The sequence below is a fragment of the Phyllostomus discolor genome, chromosome 8 (assembly GCF_004126475.2).
Source record: "Phyllostomus discolor isolate MPI-MPIP mPhyDis1 chromosome 8, mPhyDis1.pri.v3, whole genome shotgun sequence".
Classification (NCBI taxonomy): domain Eukaryota; kingdom Metazoa; phylum Chordata; class Mammalia; order Chiroptera; family Phyllostomidae; genus Phyllostomus; species Phyllostomus discolor.
In genome coordinates, this window is record NC_040910.2 from 25248781 (window position 1) to 25272385 (window position 23605).

The 23605-nt window shown below is 38.4% G+C and overlaps 1 protein-coding gene across 9 annotated transcripts in view; it reads right to left on the reverse strand.

Annotated features, from left to right (window-relative positions):
- Positions 1 to 23605, reverse strand: part of RAPGEF2 (Rap guanine nucleotide exchange factor 2) — a 220039-nt gene that overhangs the window by 104808 nt on the left and 91626 nt on the right. For 8 of the 9 annotated variants that reach the window (XM_036031948.1, XM_036031949.1, XM_036031952.1 and 5 more), the window contains 2 exons: positions 4081 to 4156; positions 1227 to 1394 (listed from right to left, as the gene is read on the reverse strand). In XM_036031948.1, the coding sequence (XP_035887841.1) occupies positions 1227 to 1394; positions 4081 to 4156 (244 nt within the window). Of the gene's footprint in view, positions 1 to 1226; positions 1395 to 4080; positions 4157 to 11110; positions 11207 to 23605 lie in introns of those variants that run through there. The other variant, XM_036031955.1, reaches the window with a different exon arrangement.

The window sequence follows — 23605 nt, forward strand, 5'->3', positions numbered from 1 at the left end:
ATAGGTATAAAATGTATCACTTAAAGTTTAAAAAACTCAATATATAATTTTACATCTATATACATTTTCCCATGCCTTTTGCGCTTATACTTATTTGTAAAAAGAAAAAGATAGATTAGAAAAACAAATGTGAACTGTAAAGTAGTTGACATTTACCTATTTTTATTTTTTCTTATTTTTATTTTAAAATTAATTTCACATATAATGAATACTTCATTATGGAATTACATGTACAGATGGAGCATCTTTGGCCATATTATGACATGTGTAAGAATTCAAGACACTTTCTTTTTGAAAATAGAAATCCTCAAGCATGTTTGCAACTCTTTTGGATTGGCCGTCACAGAAAATATGGGCATAGTATAACGAAGCAGAAAGAAAGGAAGGTAAATAAATAAAATAAAGTTCTAAAGCTGCCTCTATTGGGATCTAGTATAAATCACTTATCTGTGGCTTGATTTCCTCAAACATAAAAAATAGTTTCCTTATTAAATATTTATGAATAAATGACAATGAAGAATTTAAGAAGATCTTTGAACCTATTAGAAATACAGTACCCAGCAAAACTAATTTTATTACAAAATCTTTCTTTACAAAACCATAAGCATGTAATTCTGTAACAATATCACACTCAAGCACACCATGTGACATTTTAGGTGAAATGTTCAAATTAAAACCATAAATTATTCACCCATATTATTTATTACCCTACCAACCACACTCAAGCAGGTTGGACCCTGTATTTCAACCATCTTTACACTAGAATTTTACAAAGCATCATTTCAAATGATGCTTATCTCAGTTTATCAGATTAAAAACAAAAAATTCTCAGAAAATATTCTCAGGCTAGTATAAAAACAATATTTAATCTTTATATAGTTACTTTTTTGAGTAAAAACCAGGCATGATACCAGTCATTGGGATGGGGGGAGGCTAAAATTTTAGATTAAGAACTTAAAATATCCCAGTTACTTATACATACTGATCACAAAGCGGATCTTCAGAGAACATTTTAAGAAATAAAAGGGCTAAACAATCTTTTGATACCTTATTTCAATGTTCTATTTAAATAGTTCTATTCATATTATGTATATTTCCAGCAAAATCTGCAATTCGAGTGAGTATACCATAGAATTACTCATCAAAAATAAAAAATGTAAATGTCTTTTTACAAAACTCCCCCAAAAGCTGAAGGCAAATACAAATGTCATACTGTTAAAACTTACCGTATGGTAGCCTCGAGGCAAAGGTGGTTTGCCCACAGGATAGGGGTCCACTGTGTCAATAATTGTCTGTCTTTCACCTTTCTGGTTAATTTTCCTAAATCTCCTTCGAGACTGTCGATGAGAAGCTTGACGCTGAAAGTATTCTTCATTTTCATCCATATAGTCCACCTGATTTTTTAAAAAAAGCCAAAATAAATCATTTCTTCAAAAACAACATTCTATATTAAGATGAAATGCTGAATAAAACTTACAGATAGTCCATATTCATTCATTTTGCAAAGACATTTGTGGCCGAACTATCTAAACAGACTTTTAAGTGTTTTGGAACTTCTCTGGAACTAATTAGTTTTGAGTAACTTTTCTTTTATGAAGAGGCATTTTCAGTTCCACTTAGGACAATATGGGTAATTCTTGAATTTTCTGTAGTTTCTAAGGAAGGGATATTTTCGGTAGTCTTTGTGCTGATTTAGTAGTGAAAGAACTCACCGGATACATTACCACACATTTTGAAAGCAACTGCTCCATTGTCAATTAAAGCACAAAAACACTGATGCATATGAGTAAGTTTGTAAAAAATCCCCAAATCCAAATGACTTAAATAGGACTGCTAGCAGAATGGCTTTGGTAGATTATCAAAGGGTTTCCCTTCCACTTTCATTCTGGAGATTCAGTTTCTTTTTTTTATAAATAGCAGTATTTTAAAAAATAGTAATTCCTCATTTTAAACATTTCAGAAACTCTGGAATGGACTAATACAGAATTAAGTCACATGATGTTAATCCTTATCATATTGATAGAATTGAAATGCAGCTGCTCACTATAGAGGCATATTTAGATGCTAAAACTATTCTCACACTGGCAACCCTGGTAGTGTGTATAATACCAGCAAGTATAAAATTCTCAAGGAATGTTGAAGATCCAAAAAGCCTTCAAAGAAACCCAAAAATGGCATTAACGGAGGCCAAAATCTCTAGGAAATATCTAAAATCTTTTAAGACCTGTTGCACCCTGGCTGGTGTGGCTCAGTGGACTGAGTACCAGCCTGCAACCCAAAGGGTTGCAGGTTCAACTCCCAATCAGGGCACATGCCTGGGTTGTGGGTCAGGTCCCCAGTTGGGGATGGGTGAGAGGCAACCACACAGTGATGTTTCTCTCCCTCTCTCCCCCTCTTCCCTGGTCTCTAAGAATTAATTAATTGATTGATTGATTGATTGATTAATTAAAAAATTAAAAAGACCTGTTGCAGCAAGGTTCTATTTATCTGCCTACATTTTTCCCAACCTAAATCTTTAGTCACTACCATGTCACTTTCTCAATTGAGAGTAAATTTTGTAAAATTTTACCAAAAGTTTTCACTAGCTTTCATGAGGAAGTTCTCATTTTTTATGAAATTCCTCTCCTGTGTCATAGGGAAAAACCCTATTGTCTTCTCTAAAAATAGACTGGTACTCTACCAAACACTTTACTAAATGTGAATTAAAAGCTTCCAGCGTCATCTATATTAGGCCACCATTTATTTTACAACATTTCATAATAAAAGGATGCTTGATGAGGAATAATATGAACATTGTATCAACTGAATGTCTACACTGGAGTTCCTTCCATCCCATCTTATTTTTGTTGCTGATTTTTTAAAAAGAATGCATATTATCGTACCTTAAAATCACTTTTATGTAATAAGGAAGGATGTCATAGGTTTTTTTAAAAAGCACCAAAAAATGTTGCTAATATCTATTTTTAACATTTTTTATGTATATGTCTTATCTAAATACAGGGTTGAAATCACAAATTTGGTTAAAAAGAGAAGATCTCAACAGGGTGTTTAACCAGTAAACTAGTTCCCCAATTTTCTTTCACTTAGGTAAAAGGACTGAAGTGATTTACTTATGATAATTGTTGCCTAAATACATACATATCACTGTGACTCATTTTAAGTATCTCACTCATTGCAATCAATATTTGGGCAGCTAAAATCCTACAATTCAATGATTCTCCCCAAATTTCAATTACACAGTATTATCATAGACTGATTCACAAAGTTCAAGCACCAAACATGTAGGTACTTACCCCTCCCCCTTTTTTCTAAGATTTTTAAAATATATTTTTAGAGAAAGGGAAAGTGAGACAGAAAGAGAAGGAGAGAAACATCAGTACGTGATAGACACATCAATAGGTTGCCTCTTGCATGCCCCCAACAGGGGACCTGGCCTGCAACCCAGGCATGTGCCCTGACTGGGAATCGAACCAGCAACCCTTTGGTTTACAGGCTGGCACTCAATCCACTGAGCTACATCAGCCAGGCGGGTACTTTGTTTTTCTTTTACACTCGTCCCTCGCTATATCGCGGTTCACTTATTGCGGCTTCACTGTATTGCGGGTTTTTAAAAAAATATGTATCTAATTCTGTATCGCAGAGTTTTCACTATATTGCAAGATTTTGTGGTATACTGTACCCATATAGAGTGTTGTTGAAATTACGTAGCTTTAAGAGTGTAGTAAGTGCTTAAGAGCATATGAAGTGTTTATAAGAGTGTGGGAAAGGTTAATAAGAGAATGGGAAAGGTTTATAGGAGTGTGAGAAGGGTTTATAAAGCCTTAAAATATATAAATTGTAAAATAAATATAATGCCACTACTTCGTGGATTTTCACCTGTCATGGGGGTCTCTGGAATGTAACTGTAAATAATCCTGTAAATAATTATAATGATTATGAACTCGAATTTATAATAAAATTTATAAATATATACAAATTTATGAAACATATACTATACTATTATAAGTAGTTTGTGAAGTGCTTTTATTTTATAACTTTGGGGGAGGGGGGAGAAAAATGTCTTCACAGGAATATTCTTACCACGATCATTTCAGAAGGCTCCAAAACAATGCATTCACAGCCACGCCTAAAGCTTCCTGCAGAACGCTTACCAAAGCTAGAAAAGAAAAAAAAGATTTAAAAAATATAAATTGTGAATTCGTCAACTTTCAAGATTAATAAAAATAAAAACTAAAATCAACTATAAGAACTACATATTGTAGAAAGATTATCTTTAATCATATTTACACAGAATGACAAGGAACCATTCAAACTGTTAAATTTCAGACACATATTTTTTCTGGAAAATTCCAGCACAATGTTTTCAAATTCATAATGTAAGTAAAGGAGAACCAGTATGAATATGTTTTGTGTTTGGCAGCTTTAAATCATCCCATTTGGCAAAGCTTTCAATATTCCAATAGGGATGGTGGGCATTGAATCAATGGCAAATCACAAAAAAAATCCAAAGAATGTATCAAGTGTATGTAATTCTCTTCTATAACTTAAATGGCTTAGGCTAAAATTTCTTTCACCTAAAAAGTGTATTTACTTTTCTAAATTTTCTAATCAATTTATGCTAAAATGTTAAGGGAAAAGGTATTCAACCTAAGACTCTTTTTCCTTAGCTATCAAGTGATTAAGTAGATATGCACACTAAATGGCCACTGCTCCTGAAAACTTTGCACTAACATACTCAGATATAGCACCTTTGCCCTATCTGTGAGAACTCCCATCTTAACACCGGAGCAGACTGAGTCTCTCTGACACAGCTATGTGACGACTAGAACCATGAAGAGAAAATCCTGGCCAAGCTGGGTAATCCTGCCTCGTTCTACTACTGCACCTCCCATCCCTGCCCATTCACTCCTTCAAAAACCCTCCCTTCCCTCCAGTCAACACTGTTTTTTTTAAAAACATCAATGTGTGCAAGCCCCACCGGGCACCTAGCCCACAACCCAGGCATGTGCCCTGACTGGGAATCGAACCAGTAACCCTTTGGTTCACAGGCCCAGCACTCAATCCACTGAGCCACACCAGCCAGGGCTTTAGTAATCATTTTTAATAATCTATCTTTGAGGAAAATGAGGAAAAAATACTTCCAAAGAAAGATTTTATCAATTTTTCCACGTTAATTAGATACTTTGAGTGACTCCTATGGATATTCCTGTTGTGTTTGTAATACTCTTTATAAATGGTGGTATATAATGTATCAAACTTCATAGCGAAAAAGTCATGTAAGATGAAGAGAATAGGAAAGTCAGTATTTCACTGTATCACTGTGATCTCTAGCAAACCAACTTGACCATTCTCATTACCTAAATTTTACTCATTTGTAAGATTATCGGGTTAGACTAGGTCATCACTTAAGTACTTTCCTGTTCCAAAATTGTTCTATGAAAATGAAAAAGAGAACCATACTTAGTATGGTTCTCAAAAATTATTTTTAAAATGTTCATTTACATTCAAACATACATACACAAACATACAAATGTCCCTTGGTGCCACTGTCAGAAATGGACAATTAGTCCTATCAAATGCATTCTTTTTGTTATTACATCTTATAAGAAACTATAAAAAGTGATCTATAGATGCAAAGCAATCCTATTAAAATCCTAACAGCCTTTTTTTGCAGAACTGGGAAAGCCAATGTTCAAATTCATATGCAATTGCAAGAGGCCCTAATTAGCCAGACAATTCTGCAAAAGAACAAAGCCGGAGGACTCACTCCTCTCAGTCTGAAACTTATGACAAAGCTGCAGTAATCAGAGTGTGGTACTGACACAAGCACAGACATAAATGAAATAATATCGAAAGTCCACTAATAAACCTGTATGTCTGCGGCCAACTGAATTTTGGTAAAGGTGTGAAGTTCATTCACTGGGAGAAGAAAAGTTTCTTCAACAAATGTGTGAGACAATAGTCTTTACACACAAAAAAGAATAAAGTTGGACTCCCACCTCTCACTATAAACAAAAATTAACTCAAAATGAAATCACTTATATAAATAAAAGAACCAAAACCACAAAACCCTTAGAAAAAAAACATAGAGATGAATGCCCATCACCTTAGATTTAGCAACAGACTCTTGCATGTGACGCCAAAAGGCGAAAGCAAAAACAGGTAAACTGGACTTCGTCAAACTTAAAAACTTCTGTGCTTCAAAAGAACCCCAAGAAACTGAAAAGACAATCTAGAGAATGGAAGAAAATACCTGCAAATCATATATTTGAGGAGGGTTTAATGTCCAGAATATATAAAGAACTTGCAGAATTCAACAAAAAGACAAGCAACCCAGTTAAAAACTGGGGAAAGGTCTTGAATAAGAAGATACAAAACTAGCAAATAAAACCATGAAAAGTTGAATAGCAACAGGCTCACAGATGCAGAGAAGAGACTGATGGTTGTCATAGGGGAGGTGAGTTAGGGGGCTGGGTGAAAAAGGTAAGGGAATCAGGAAGTAATAATCAGTACTTAGAAAATAGTAATGGGGATGTAAAGTACAGCACAGTACAGTCAAAAATGTTGTAATCATGATGTATAGTACCAGGTGGGTACTTGAAATATTGGGCAGGATCACTTTGTAAGGTATATAACTGTTGAAAAAAAATTCTATTAAATATAAACTGTAATTGAAAATTGAAATAAAAAAATGTAAGAAGTTGTTCAACATCCTTAGTCATCAGGGAAGCGCAAATCAAAGCCACAATGAGATATTATTTCATATCTGATACCAGAGGTAAATGAGCCACCAGGACGACTGTCAGTTAAAAAATAATAATAACCAGTGATGAAGAGAATGCAAAGAACCTGGAACCTTTGTACTTTGCTGCTGGGGACATAAAATGGTGCAGTCACTGTGGAAAACAGCTTGACACCTCCCCTTAAAGTTAAACACAGAATTACCATAAGATCCATCAATTCCACTGCTAGATAAGTATTGAAAATACTGAAAACAGGAACTCAGATATCCGCACACCAATGTGCATCACTGCATCATCCACAACAGCCAGAAAGTGGAAACTACAGAAGGGTCTGCTGACATGTAACACCAGGGGTGAGCCTCGAAAGCATCCCGCGAAATGCAATAAGCCGGTCGGCAAAAGGACAAATTGTGTATGACTACAGTCATATGAAATATGTAGACTAGGCAAGTTCATAAAGGAAGACAGTAAATTAGAGGTCACCAGGAGTTGGACGAATACTTAATGGTTAGACGGTTTCTGTTTGGAGTTATGGAACTTAAGTTTTGGAAACAGGCAGTGGTGATTGATGGTCGCCCAGCAGTGTGACTGTGATGAATGCTGCGAATCACACACTGAAAATGGTTAACGTGGCATGTTTTATGTTTTGCATGTATGTGTGTATAATACATATTTAACAACACATTTTTTAAAAGTCTTATATGACCAACTTAGCAACAGAATTTTTGTTTGTCTTAATGGCTCTAGGTCTGTCAAAATCTCAGGACTTGAGGAAGAAAAAGTTGAAACTCTACTTTGACCAAAAACAACAAACCTTTAGGGACAAAGGGAGAGTTAAGTTTGTGACCGAACTATATCACTGATAAACCGGGAACCAAGCTCTTTTCTACATTAATTAAGCAATGAGGTAATAGAAGCTGTAGTTCGAAGGAAAACTAGAAAGAGATGAGAAAAAGTAAACAAGTATTACTGAAATATTTTTAAATCAGAATTCTTAACACAGTCAATTATACCTACATTTTTCTTTCATCCAGCATTAATCCCATTTTAATTTTACCCTTGACCGTAAGTCAGAGGCCACCCTTCCACCCCATCTTTACATATATATGGGGAGACAGAGACAATTTTGCTTCCAATTCCAAATAATCATTGGACCCATTATACAATCAATATAAACTCTGTAGTCAATACAGAGCTTATAAAAAACTCACTAAATATACTCCCTAGTCTTAAGTAGTTTGCATCCTGCGGAAGACGAGTACAAAAGAAGCTTTGATAACAGGCAGGACAGTGAGCATCATGAGACTGATTAAAATATTATCATATTTCCTCCTGCAAGTGCGTCACAAAACCAAAACGAATTTACAGAATTTCAGAATCGAAAAAAAAATCATAGTGTAAAGGGCATCGCAGCATTTTTTCCTTCAATCTCATACCTGAAAGTATGACACAATCCAGCGTGCTACAAAGGGCCTGAAATATTTCGGAATCAGAAAAAGGCGTCCAGTGATGACAATATGTACAACCTGTAACCATCCTACTCTTCCCACGAGAACTGCCCCTCCAGTTCGGTGCTCACCTCCCAGCTGGAGAAACTCAGCCAACCTACCCGAACATCAGTTAACTTGGATGGCCGAAATAACAGGTTCTGTTACTGACCTCTCCCTTTCTGTTACTCTCTGTGAGAGCCTTTATCCACGTTCAATAATGTAAACTCTAGTCTCAGAAGCTTGGCATTCGTGAGGAATAGTTCCTGGGCCTCTCAGGGAACACTGCTATAGTGCACCACACTCGCCCAGAAAGCACCAGCCCAACGACAGGCGGGAAGAGAGCTCTTCTGGAGGGTGCATTCTCAGAGGTTGGTGAGGCCCACGCACTAGCTAGTTGAGTGAAAAATACAAATCAGCTTTTGTAACTCAGAAGTTGATTCAAATTTGGCAAAATTACAAATGGCCAAGAGCCTGAGGGTCACTCTGGAACAGTCCAAGATCGGGATGTCAAGCCTCTAAAACCGAGCCTGGCTGGATGGCTGCTGCCAGGGCTTCGCCCGGCACCACATCTGCTTCTTTGACGTGACACTCACGATGCCATGCACCAAGATAAACAGGGGTATTTTTAAAATCTAAACACATTAATGTTTAAAGTAAGATAGTAAAGAAAGAGAGTAATTTAAGATAAAGTGACATGGCTTATTTTTTAACCTTGAATTAAAGTACTTTTACCAATTAATCACGGTCTTCTGGTAGTTTCAATCTTCCTATGTGTACATACTTACGTATTATGCAAGACACAAATATGCATACATATATATATATATGAATAACTATCTTTCAAAAACAAGCAAGATGTAGGTAACTGCCATTAATGAGACTTGGCCCGAATATTTAAAAACCTGTTAGCCCTTTCTATACTAGATACCAGCCTTTCCTAAAAGGCTACAAAATGAGAAAGAAAGAGATAAGGAGAGGCAAAAAGGTATGGTATATATATTTTAAAGAATGCTGACAGTCTTCTGGTTCTACATACTATAAAGATTTAATTATTATAGTCTATATTTTCAATCCTTCCAAATTGTTCTGTGCAAATACATTAGACAGCTGGGGCCTCAAGCACTCAACTTCAGTGCACTTCAGAATGTCCGTATAATCTTACATTAAACAACCAAAGGTGACCACTCAGAGTAATGCAGATTCACTTTGGGTCCATCTATTGGTTCTCTGAGATATTTCAAAAAAAAAAAATTCTCACAGCAAATGTATAATGAAAAGATCATTTGCAGCACAACAAGCAGATTATTCCTAAATGCTCCTATTTCCTTAGTACAACTAATTTAGGAGTGGTGCCTCCAAGAACAGTTTAGCAATCCAGAGTTTCACTCCTGTTAAATTAAACTTTTGCTAAACTTTAGTACAGTACAAATTAAGAACTACAAGTTGTTCCTAAAATTGAAATAAAGTGAGCTCAAGATTTTTACAGAGACAAAATTGAATGACTTTATAATACCAAAAGTATGCAGACAAAAAAAAATTACTAACAGCAACTTGTCTTCTCCATAATGCAAAATAGAGGAAAATAAAAATGAATAGCCTGGGAAACTTTCTTGCAAGTTCAGGAGACACAACAAGAAGGGAAAAATGTTTGAGAATATAAAGTCTTACCTAGTTTTCATAAATACCCACAGGTAATGCCACACCAGACAGGGTGTCGTGGGCTCTTACTCTGGTAAGGCCATTGGGTTCTAAGTTCTGTGACCACATTTCCCCCACCCAAACTGACTCAAGAGCACTTTCTACCAATGTGAGTTTCCACGAAAGGCAGTTGCGGAGCACAGAAGCCTCTTCTATGTGCGTCCCTAAAATTGCCCTCTGTATGGGCCTCCACATTCTTGTTGTACGTCAGAACTGCCCGGTGGAATGCAATGCCTCAGTACTGGAATGTAAACTTATTCATGTCAGACTCGGCCCTGTGGGGGCATGACAGCAATCAAACGGAGATTACACTGGCAGGCAATCCTAATGTACAAAAGGATTAAAAGTGGAATACTTTAAGATACAAATTTTTCATACGTTCCTTTCTAGAAAAAGATAAGCAGTTACTAAATTTCACTTTCCTCCTTTTAAAATTTAAGTAAATGACTGGAATTAGGCTCCTAAACCAAAAATCTATATATTTATTTTGGGCTTACAAAAATATTCGCACAATGTCTTTAGATAGCAGAAGAGCAATTAACTTTAAGGAGAGGGAAAAAAAAAAACCTAGCAAGAAACTGCTGGTGCCATGAGTTCCATTCTCAAAAATCAGAATACACAGGAATAAATTTTAACAGAAGTATAAGAAGAAAGTGGTTTGAGAGACTTAACTTAAAAATGCATTTAATCTTTTAAAATATTTTATCCTCACTCTTTAGTTCAACAAGAACAAAAAAGAAAGTAACAGCTTTCTGAAACAAAAAGCACGCACACCCCAAGCACACATCTAGGCTGCTGCTGCTGCGTGTAAATTACAAACGGTTTAGAAAGCATGGCCTTTAACAGGATCATATTTCAGTAGTGACTACTTGGGAAAACTAAGCACACACTTTAGCACCCCTAAATTTCTTCGGAGGCTCATTTAGAGATATTCTAACAATCATCACCCTGCACAAATTAACAGAGGTCTGTTCCCCTGCACAGTGGTTCTCGATGTTTAACCTTTGCTTATAAAAATAGAACACAAGAAAAAAAATTACAAGCCAAGGCCTCATAGCTGTCATTTCCCCCTCTCTGTTCATTTCTCCGTAGCCTGTCGTCTCTTTAACTACAGAAGTACTAAACATTTGATATTCCTGCTATTTACCATTTTAAATTCTTTAAAAAAAGAAATCTAACCTGCACTGTCTTCAATAGCATCTTTGAAGCACTAGGAGCAGCGATGGCACTGCCACCTCCTAGAATAGGAGCTCTTTTCTCTGCAGCAGTGAGCGCTCCCCATTTCCCAGGGTGCTTTCTCTCAGGGAGGCCATGCGGCTGGAGCCGGAGCAGGGAGCCAACATTCCTTCTGCCGGCTAATTTCCTGCTTCGATGACCCACCCGCCCCTCCTGGCTGCAGTCCTGTGCTACGCATGTTGCATGGGCACCGTTTCCGCATACCAGCCTCATGACCTCAGCGGCTGCCTGACAGACGCTCTTTATCAATTTCTATTAATTCATTATCTACTCTCTTGTAAGTCAAGGGCAAGTAGGAAAATCTGCAATGTCTGCTCTCCTGTGAGTCTTCAAGGTCAAATGCTTAGATGGGCTCAGCAGTGCAATCTTGTTATTGAAATTTACCCAAGCTGTACTACACATGTTGCTTTCCACAAAAGGAATGCTGAATTGTATACCTGGCTTGAGGGATTACCGTGGAAAAGAACCAGCATAAATTTAAATCAAAACAGCATGTGAAAAGTTGAAAGAGGCTGCTTTTCCGCTTCTTTTTCCCTTCAAGAGTAAAAAGGTGGATCTTACCTCAGCTGTGCTGGGGTGAAGAGAGCAAAGCAGTTTTTCTCTCTTGCCACAATCTAAACCAGCAAAGCACAGGGGAGTGATGATGGCTCCACTTTGGTAGTGTCTAAGTCCTCGTGACCAAACTGCTAGAGAACAGCTCAGCTAAACCGATCTGCTGCTATCAGTCCACACAACGGCACAGCCAGGTCTCTGCTGATCACAGTGCTTTGTACACAGATGGCAGCGGCTCAGTTTGTATAAAAGTCATGGTCCATCACAGCGTTCCCATTTAGCGTGTAGACACACGCCTCACCCAAAATGCCTCTCTGTCAAGTGTTCACACTTCACTGTGCACAGCTCGCCACATATGTGTTGAAGAGACAAGGAAGCTTAGCTCTACAATGTTATCTAAAAGTGACCTCATTTTTATAAAATTCATTAAAGAGGTAAAATAAACAATTACATTAAGAAATAACTGCACTGATTTACATAATTTGTCAACGAGAAAAATGGTAGATGAATTCAAATAAGTGGCTGTGGCTGGCCTAACCCAGAAAAAAAACCTGAGTCGACCTAAAGAATTAAGTAAGATCTCGAGAATGCCAACCAAACATCTGATATTTTTTAGTTTTATATGAATGGCACCAAAGCCCAGGCACCAGCCTCCCCAAACCCCGGCTCAGACCAGAACGGAAGCTGAAGGACTCGGCATGTCTTTGTAAGAGAGAACCTGCACAACACTTCAGGCCACCTGGACAAGCCGCATTCCCAGTTTCTGGAAGTTAAAGAACCACATTTCTGAGAAAGGGAAAGCAAAAACTCTCACATATATGCAATTTCTTACAAAGATATCAAGTAACAAAATGTCAATTTATGTAAAGCACTGAATGAAATATGAACATTTTTCATGAGCCACACTTATCTTGTTTCATTTTGCTCTGTAGGTAATTCTTCCTTCTAATTCTACCAGTAGGTAACACTGGCAATATTGTTTAACCTGTTTCAGATCTTCCCTTATATATACACTGAGATGGCCTTACTACATCCACCAAAAATAAAATACTTATGAATAAAGTTGATAAGGGATGTGCAAGACTTGTACACTAAAACTACAGACCAGTACTGACCTTGAAACAGGAAATTACATAAGACTTAAACAAATTATGAGATACACCATGTTCATGGTTTGGAGGGCTCAATGTTAAGATAGCAAGCCTTCCCAAATTGATCTATAAATTCAGTGCAATTCCAATAAAATCCTAACAACATTTGACGCCAACAAGCTGATTTTAAAATTTATATGGAAAGGCAAAGACATAGAAAAGCTAAAACAATTTTGATAAAGATAACAGATGGGGCCCTAGCTGGTGTGGCTCAGTGGACTGAGCACCAGTCTGTGACCCAAAGGGTCACCGGTTTGATTTCCAGTCAGGGCACATGCCTGGGTTGAGGGCCAGGTCCCTGGAAGAGGGCACATAAGAGGCAACCACACATAAAGGTTGCTCTTCCTTTCTTTCTCCCTCCCCTCCCTTCTCTCTAAAAATAAATAAGTAAAATCTTTTTTTTTTTAAAGAACACAGATGGGGATTCAACTACAGAATCTCAAAAGCTACTATAAGACAACACAAACGAAGACAATGTGAATTGGTATGACATGTAGACCAATTTAGAACAGAAGAGAGTTCAGAAATAGACACGAACAACTATGGTCAACTGATTTTTTTTTGGATAAATGATCCTGGAACAACTAAATATCTGTATGGAAAATTACAAACCTCAACCCTAAACTTACACTATACACAGAAATTAAATCAAAGTGAATCTCATACCTAAATGGAAAAGCTAAAACTATTAATATTCTAGAACAAAAACATGAGAAAACCTTTATGACATCAGGTTAAGATTTCTTTAAAAGGACACCAAAAATACAATCTCTACAAGAAAACATTAACATAATGGACATCATTAAGATGCAAAGTTTTTGCTTTAAAAGGCCTAGTTAAGAAAAAGGTGGAGAGAGATCCAAGATGGTAGAGTAGGTAGAAGTTACATTCGCCCCTTCCCAAGACCAAACCGTACAACTAAAATATAGTACATCAACCTGAATAACCAACTGAAGGCTAGCTAAACACAAGTCTGATAACCGAGTATTTAGAGAAGTCACATAGAGACTGGTAGGAAGGGTGGAGACGAAAACAGCTGGCCCCACACCAACGTGTGGCAATTAAGACTGAGAATCTGAGAGGATATCCCAGCTGCAAGGTCCCCCCCAAGAGACATGATGTCTTAACCCCACACCAGACTCCCCAGCCCAGAGCACCTGGCCCAAGAAGAGGGGCCCACATAACATTTGGCTGTTATAAGACAACATTCTGTCCACTAGTGAGAGATAGGAGTCTGAAGAAACCCAGGCACCCTCTTATGGATCAGAACACAAAACCTCATTTGCACCCACTCACTCTGGACTCCAGTGCAGGGAGGCAGCTCTGAGCAGACTGGACTCAGGTGAAGAAAGACTGGGTTGTGCAGCTCTGTGGAGAGCTGAAGACACAGCCCCCATGGTTATGAGTCCCTCTCCCACACTGCACACAGAAGCCACATTTCCAGGCTGAGGACAACGCCCCCCACAGCATCACCCTGGGGGAATGCAATAGCCCACCCCCCTCCCTACCCTGCTCTCCCACCGTGTCGAGCTCACATCCTGGGGAAGAGTCAGTTGCCCTGGCCATTGGAGTAAAGGTGCAGATGACTCAAGTGGTGTCACAGACTGAGCTGTGTTGCTCTAGGAGTCACTACCCCTCACCCCCAGCACCTCACTGTAAACTGTAATTTAATTAAATAAATAAATAAATAAGAGAAAAGGCAAGCCACAGATTGGCAGGACATTTTTGCAAAATAAATCCCACAAAGGGATTGTATCCAGAAAACAAAGAACACTTACAAGTCAATCCGATTTTTTTACTGAGCAAAATTCTTTTTTTTAAATGTGTTGTAAATGGGTGAAGTAACATTTCACCAAAAACAATATATGAATGGCCCATAAACATTTAAAAAGATTCCCCATAACACCGTCTTCAGAGAAGTCATAATAAAACCACAGTGAGATTACCACCACATATCTACTACGGTGATGAAAACTAAAACACTGACAACATCAAGTGCTGGAGAAGGCGTGGAACAACCAGAACCCTCAGAATCTGCTAGGAGGGGAAAATGTTACAGCCACTATGGAAATCAGTTTGGCAGTTTCTTAGCAATTCCACTCCAAGGTATTTATTTATTCAAGAGGTCATGTCCTCTTGAATAAATGTGTGGACATGTCCAAAAGACATGTCCACACAAAAGGACAGATGATCGTGAATGTTCATACAAACCAAAAATTTTAAAAAACCCAAACCATTCTTTGCAAATTAATGTTTTGTAAAATATTAATACTACATCGCTTATAAAATTCAATTGGACTTATGAAATCTGCCTTCTACTTACACGCTGCATGACTTGCTCAAAATAGGCCATGAGATACTTCTGCACAGGAATGGTCAGTTAAGTACAATTTCAGTTGTCAGAGTCTGTCCTCATAAGCATCTCTTGTTTTGCTTCTGCCATCTCCCTATTTACCTACCATTCCACCCTAACCTACTGTAACCCCAACATTCTTCAGGGAACCTGATGCCTGCATCATCTCTCCACATCCCCTGTATCTCTCTCCCCGTCTGTCAGAGCATGCACCACAATATGCCTAGATGCAATATATTCATTTAAACTCTGACAGCCAGCCACTCATCCCCTTCAGATTTGGTTATAGCTGTCAAAAGCATCTCTCTGCCAGACATCCATGTTTCAAGCACGGGAACCACTCTTTACTCGGTATTCTCCCTTGTCTCTAACTTCTGTCACTATATTCCATTAATTAATCCTTCTAAATCACTCCCCCCATGTGACCTGTTAGCTTCTATGTCTGTGGAAAGACTACTCAGGCCCCTCGCCTTGGCACACCAAAGCAATTCTGATAGCGGACCTGTCTGGCTCGCATTTACCAAATCTTCCAGGATCCTCTCATTCTACTGACCTTAAAACTTCTATGGTTCCACGTTGGTTTCACAGTCATTAGCCTAGCCTCTCAGTTCCTATCTCAACGATCGCCTGCTTGTAAGCTTTGAAAATGAGAGTGTAAGGTCCAATCCAGACCGCAGTGAACAAAAGCAATCTCTGAAGAACGGGACTCAGTACTTTGCCTTCCTAAGGCCAAGTGAATCTTGTAACTAGCTCAGTTTGGAAACCTCTGTCTTGGTCAATCATCTTTCAGAGTCTTGCCCATGTTATTTTCTAACAATTTTCACTGCAAACACTAGGACTCGAATACAGTGTCTTTTCTGCTTACTGTTCCACAAGCGCATTCTTAGAAAAATTAAAACTCATACTTCTTGAGCTTGAGTAATTACCAGGCAGTGCTTCGCTACTGTATTTGAAAGACTATAATTACATCACACTCTGACATCGACAATCAATGGAGAAAAATCTCCTCTTCAGCTACAATGATGATTGCATACACGAAACTAACTATAGGTAAAGCTTTTTTTTAAGTTCACTTACATGGGGTAACAGTTATAAAACCTAAAGACCCTATTCACAGAAACGCCTCATTGTGTTTCCAAAATTATGTTAAAATTCAAGATCAAGTGACAGAGTGGTAAACTGAAATGGTCTCAATATTCTTAATAACAATTATTTATTATTTTATACCATGTAATCCATCATTCCAGAAGAGGACCTCTGAGATATATATACATATATAAATCCTGGAATATATATGATTTAGACCAATGAAATGAATTACTCTAAACTCAAAGTTTTCCTATTTGAAAAACTGAATTAAATATACTTAATGATGGTTTTCTAAATTCACCTTAATGAAGCAAAAATTAATTTTTACTTACTTTCATTTTTTTATTTTTTCATTGAATTTACTGGTGTGACATTGGTTAACAAAATGATATAAGTTTCAAGTGTATTATTGTATAATAATACATCATCTGTGTATTGTGTTCACCAAAAAAGTAGTTAAAAAAATAAATAAGAAGTATTTGAAAGATTTTGACCACAGACCTTAATTTTTTAAATTACATAAAAGCCTTTAATTAAGAAATAACAAAGTCATCTTATTTAGGTTAAAAAAAATCTTGTTCAATTGCTGTTTACATTCAGTATTATTTTGTATTAGTTTCAGGTGCACGGCACAGTGTACGCCTCACTGAGTGTTCCCCCGACACTTCCAGCGCCCGGCAGGCACCACAGAGAGTTAGTTACCACAATATTCCCAACTGCATTCCCTACACTTCCCTTCACATGCCCGGGACGACTCTGTGACTCCTGGTCGCACTTCTCGGTCCCTGCACCCTGTTCACAGAGCCCCCCACCACTCCCCCCTGGAGCCGCCAGTCTGCTCGTGTCCATGAGCCTGATTCTGTTTTATACATTTCCATTTGTCTTTAGGTTCCACATATAAGTTAAATCTGTGAGTCTGTTTCTGAGTACAACAGTTACATATAATAAAACTAACACACTAAGCAGTTCAGAGCTATAAAATATAAAATAAGCCATTGATAAAAAATAAAGTGAAAAAATCCTGATCCTGAAATATCTGACTAAAAAAATTTAGGCAAATGTATAACTAAGAAAATAGTTATTTAATGTTTATGTAGATCTACAATACATGAATATTCAATGTAAGAAAATGTTTTTTTATATTTAATTGTAAAAACATATAACCCCTCTGAGGCCATAAATGTGTGGCAAAAGTAAGAAATATTTAAAGAAACCAATAATTTTTAATCTTTTTGGCTTATAGTTCATATTCTAATCAGTAATAAATATTAAGCAGATAGTTTTAAATTCCATATTATTTAAATTCTAACACAAATTGACATACACACATGTCTAAGCTGTTACTTCACATTATATATTTCAACTGTTTTATTATTATTATTTTTCAACATTTTTCAATACATCAAAAAATAACATAGAATACACTTATTTTAACATGCAAATATGTAATTTTGTTGGCTTTAACATATATTTAATTGTATATAAATATACTTATATTATTTTTATGTGTATGTACATGTATATAAAATTTAACTCATGATAAAAATAAAATAGAGGGCCCCTGAACTATGACTAATTAAACATTTCAGTTTTATAGAGATGTTACAATTTCACCGAGCATAATGTGATCCCATATTAGTCTCTCTTGACAACAGAAGGATCCCGTATCCTTCCTCTTGTTAGTTTGTTAGTGCTCCCAATATTGAAAAAAAATGCTTCTTCAAACAAAAGCAAACTTAGCTGCTGTATATGCAAGAGACTTCAAGTTCATAAGGTAAAACATAATGCACACACTCCTCCAAACCCCTTCTACCCCCAAACAACTGTGGCGCAAACAAGGGTCATGAATTTTTTCATACCTAGCAGCAGATAAACAATCCAAACATTTTACTGAGAAACACAATATTCTATATTTCACTGACAGACACACATCCAACTTCAAAACCTTTATGAAAGATAATAACCTCTACTTCAGCAAGAGAAATCCAAACATTACTGCAAAGAAGGAGTTCCAGGGTGAACTCACTCATTGACACCAAGGATCATAAACGACAAATTCCCTGACGGAACCCCTCAAGCCTCAGATGACCTGTGATATCACGTCCACTCTACACCCCAAAAGAGCCAAGTCCTCTTCTGGAAGGCTACTTACTTACTTTGTTAAGGCCCTACAACAGCCAGCATTCCAAGGACTAGGAAAGCTCACATTTATGTCCAGCACATCTGTGAACTTGTAGTTATAGCAACCAAATTCCCAACTTGATCCAGCAATTGAACTCCCTCTCCAGAGAACAGTTTCGTTCTGTGCATCAGGTATCACATCAGAATATGATTTAAAAGGGGCAGGGGTGGTCTAAAAAAATGCTGAAATCATGTTAGCTTTCCAGGATGAAGCTGTTTCGTACTGAAGCAGAAAGTACAATGAATCCCTGAAGGAGGAACATTTCAGTATATCCCATTTTTTCATTTACATATTTTACACTATTCCTTTATTAGAGATCAATCCTATCTCAAATTTAACACAGAACATACTCACATCAACTGCAACTACATTCTCCCTTTAATATATCAACTCTCATCAAACCAGGTTCATGTGCTTTATAATTTTACTTGCCTTATTTGTAACTCTTTCCCAGAACATTCTTTAAAATCTTTAATGTGTGTGTCATGGGGACACCTGGACTTGAGTCAACTTTAGGTAGGACAGACGGGAACTGTAGATGATGTAAGACCTGGAGGGGCGCAGCTAAGCTCTCGGAGAGTGTGAGCCCAGGGCTGAGGAGGAGAAGGATCTAGCAAAGGAAGATAATCGATGAACTAAGAGAACGTGAGGGAAAACTAAAGAACAAGTAGAATAGAGGCTGCTGGTTGTCTACTCCAATATTCATTCTCCTCCTTCTCCTTAGAAGGGTATTTTTAAATTACTATTTTTAGTGGGGCACGTTGCATCTCAGAATAAAACACTACGTGTCTCAGGCTCCTGGGTGGCCTGAAGTGGCCATCTGACTACATTCTGCACAATGAGCTATAAAAAGACATGTTTCCCCAAAATCCGGTTTGGATGGAAGTGAACACGTTTGCTCGTCTGCCTCTGCTCCTGCTCCTAGCTTCCACCACAGACCCGACAGTGGAGTTCCGCAGACACCCTAGGCTGTGAACGGACGTCCCTGAAGCTGACGAGAAAGATGGAGGCCTGTCATCTGTAGCCACCAGACCTTCCCGGACCTCCCTTCAGGGTCCTTGGACAGTAGAGAAACAGGAAGCAACCAAAACTAACTTCGCTACGGCAGCACAATGATATCCAGTGGCCTCTTCCCTTCTTCCGCGCTCCTGCGCAGCTGGACCAGCACCAGCTCCTCATGAACTCGCCCCAGACTCCTTCCATTGGGCTGCAGCTTCACCTTTGCCCTGACTTTTCTTTTCTACATTAACCTCACACCCAATAAGTCATGGGTTATTGAATTACTATTTTAAAGGGAATAGGTTAGCATAATACTATTAAAATCTTTTTAAAAGTGATTTTTAAAAGGCAAGTTAAAATAGAATCCAGAACCACTAATGATTCAACAAGTATTTATTAAATGCCCGCTGTGTGCTACACACTGAGGAAGCAAATATACATTATACAGACCATGCCCTTGAAAAATCTTAGTTTGGTACATATATCAAAGGATTGGTCTGACAGGAATATAAAAATACAGCTCCTAAAGTAAATAAATGTGGTGGGTAGGTAAAGGTGGGGGCACAGGTGGCGACAATGAGGTGGACATCCCTGTCAGTCTGGGGAAGGTACACTCCGGCCACAATTAGCCTGCGTAACTGCAGAGGCTGTAAGGAATGACGTGGGCTGGAAACTCATGTTGAGCTGCCCAATGCCCCTCACTAAGGAGCCTGCATTGTGTGTTTGGTAGCTGGAAGACAATTAAGCTCACTCCGCAAGGGATCAACAAGTAAAGGTCAGTGCTTTTTAACAATGACATGGAGACACCGTGGAAGGGGAGGAGGCGTTTGGGGAGCTTTTCCAGTAGAGCAGGTGACATCGGAACAAAGGCAGCGGAGAGGTGAGAGAGGCAGCTGACTAGCTCCATACTGTCATTTCTACCTCTCAACTGTTATTCACTAAAGAACCAACTGTCAGGGGACAAAGGAGAGAGCAGCACTGGGACTCACAGAAATTTCCACAGTTGGTGACACACCGTTTATTAAAGCCATTGGAGACAGGAAAAGCATCAGGTCAGCCGGCGTGTCGGCGTCTGGTGCATTCCAGATATGGTACCGAGAGTGCACGAGACCTGGAGCAAATTCCCATAAAGATACAGGCAGGTGTTCCACGCACACCTTTGACTCCTGCACCTTCTCTCCTGTAGTGTTTGCAAATGGCAAAGCACAGACTCCAGCAACGCCCAAACACCTACCTTCTCCATACTTGCCCCTAAAAGCTGGAAGTTGAAACACACACACACAACCAGTCTATGACAACAAATACCAGATGGGCACTTGGCACTACCTTTGTTTCAACCACTTATCTCTCTCTTTATGACTCCTAAATCTCTACCATTGAACTCCCAGATGCACAGACGTACACCTTTTATCCTAAATCCGTGTAAAAGGGTGGTGATGCTCTCTCACTCTTCCCAAAGCTGACAGCTCTCTGCCTGGTGGGTTTCACCCACTCCTGCAATGACCTCCCCTCTTTCCTGCTGTATCTATTTACTCTTCTCTACTGGACTGTTCCCATCAACACACAAACCCGCACTAGCACTAGCAGCTTCTAATTTCAAAGAAACAAATCCCTCTTGATTTCACAACTCCCAGCCACTCCCCCCATTTCCCTGCTTTTCTTCACAGTAAAATTCCTCAAAATGATGAAATCTCTCTCTGGCCAGTTCTTATCTCCCCACTGTCTCCTCAGCAGGCTCCGCCACTGCACTGTGGCTGGTGTGCCCGCTCAGGCCACCTCTGACCTCCATGTTGCTAAATCCAAAGGTCAGGTCTCCTCTTCCACTGAACTGAATGAATGTCCCCACGGCACCAGACAAGCTGATCGCTCTTCCTTCTCACAGCACTGTTTAATCTCTTGGCTGTGGTGACACAAGCAGGGTATCTGTGTGCTTCAGCACCAGACTCTAGGCAAGGACGTATAGGGCTCTTACTATTTGTAGGATGAATGAGTAAGACAGAAGGATGTGCATATAAAGGACTGCAGGTGAGCAATTTAGAAGAGAGGTCAGGACAGAAGGGCTCATTAGTATCAATTAGGCACCAAGCTGAGGACTCTCTAGAAAAGATACAACTAACAGCCTAGGGTAATGTTTCATTCTAGAAATCAGCTCCAGTCATTTTGTTCATCACTTTTGATAATCCTCTGGGTAAACAATGCTCCTAAGATATGAAGTTTTCAGGACACTACCTCTTGTGGTGATTAGATTTTACACATCAGTATTTTAAAAGAACTACTCAATTGCCATTCATTCTTGATAGCTATCTCGTTAACTTAATAATTACTTAACATATGAAGCAGAACACTTTGGCAGTACTGATACGGATATGTCAGTTTATTAAAACTGCTGCTGATTAGGTGTGAGGAGGGAGGGAGTGGCAATAACTGTAGGAGACAGGAGAAAATAGTCAAGTCCAACCCTGTGTGTGACTGATACACACAACACAACACAGATGTATTTGTGCATATCTGTATATATTTCAGCCCAAATCTATAATCAGTTAATTCATTTACATTTATATGTGTAGATCAAGTTAAACATTTTTAAGTTAAAACAGATATAACATTTCCAGGATTCCCTGACTATTTCCATTATCTGGTCAATCACATAAGGGCCCCAAACACCTACTTCTTCAAAATAATGTGATAATGGGTGGTATGAGACACTGCCTGAGATACACAGTTCCTGTACAACTTATTAGCGCTCACTCCTTCAGCCATTATTCACTAACAGTAGGTCATTCCAAATATAAATTAAACAAAGTCTTCTGTTTTCTCTTCAAGGAAGGGAGGGGATCCTTTTTTCTTTTAAAGAAATAAACAACTTCTAATAGTGCTGGCTATAAAGAAAACTTCTGAAAACCTTATGTATCACCTCATTTAATTCTGTTTTCCCCCCATGTTTCTCCGCATGGTAGGAAGGAAGTTATCTAGGACCAATACATCATTTTTAAAACTCAGTGAGAACACTTTCATGATAATCCATAGTCTTCCCCCCATTTCTTCTTCAATAACCACTCTTTCCTTTCCATGCTTACAATTTGTGCTCCCCCTGCTGTGGTTTCACCTACACCTTGAAGGTGAATCCTACCTGTAATGCACGATTTCCACAACGCGGATCCTCATTTCTCTGCACACCTTTTGGATACATTTAATGTCCAGTAAAGTCACCTGCCCTTCCATAGCATGATTCACCAGTGAATTATTTTTAAAATGCCATGCTCCCTTTTCCAATAAGGTATCACATGATTGGTAACAAATTCATACTCTCTTGAGTATGACTTTCTAATCCTATATAGCTCTTTGCATGGAATAAGGCATACTCTTTAAATGTGCCATCAGTCCCTACTGCACACAGAATCACTCATCCATTGTTCCGCCCTCTTCCATTACTGTGCAAACTACCAAGTTCTCAGGGCAACCAATTAACGTATCATGTAGCACGGGCAAGCATAAAGTAGGCCTGTGATTCTTAAACTTAAGTAGCTCATTGTTTGTCACGAGAATCATAATGAGAATAGTATTTCAGCCTCTCAGAACTGATTAGTTAAATGTCTTGTTTCCCCACTTACCCTCATTAAAGCTGCCAGCTCTAATTTAAAATGTGATCATTGAGAGTACCACAGCGTAATTTTCATTTTTAAATTGTGGACATATTTGGTATCAATAAAAGAGAAGCACTAATTGCAAATGGACTCAGCCAACATGGCACAAATAAGTGATGTGCACATTTCTCCCACCCTCCTGCCAATGTTACCTGAGACCTAATTTGCCAATGCTCCAGCCAAGATACCCAGAGCTTTGCAAATTAGACCTCTCATTAATGCCAACATCACCAGTGCTTTCCCAACTATTTCATGCCTGAAACTGCACTTGATCCTAGATAACCTACTCCTGTTCTCGTGCCTATGCCCAGACGGCCCTCCCTCAACCCTACTTCTGTGCCATCACTTACGCCCTGTACTGTGTCCAGATTTCACTTCCAACCCCGGCCCGGCAATCGAAACCATAAGCCCCACTCAGTATGCGCTTCCTTAAGTTAAAGCCACTCTTGGTTACCATGCACTTACATT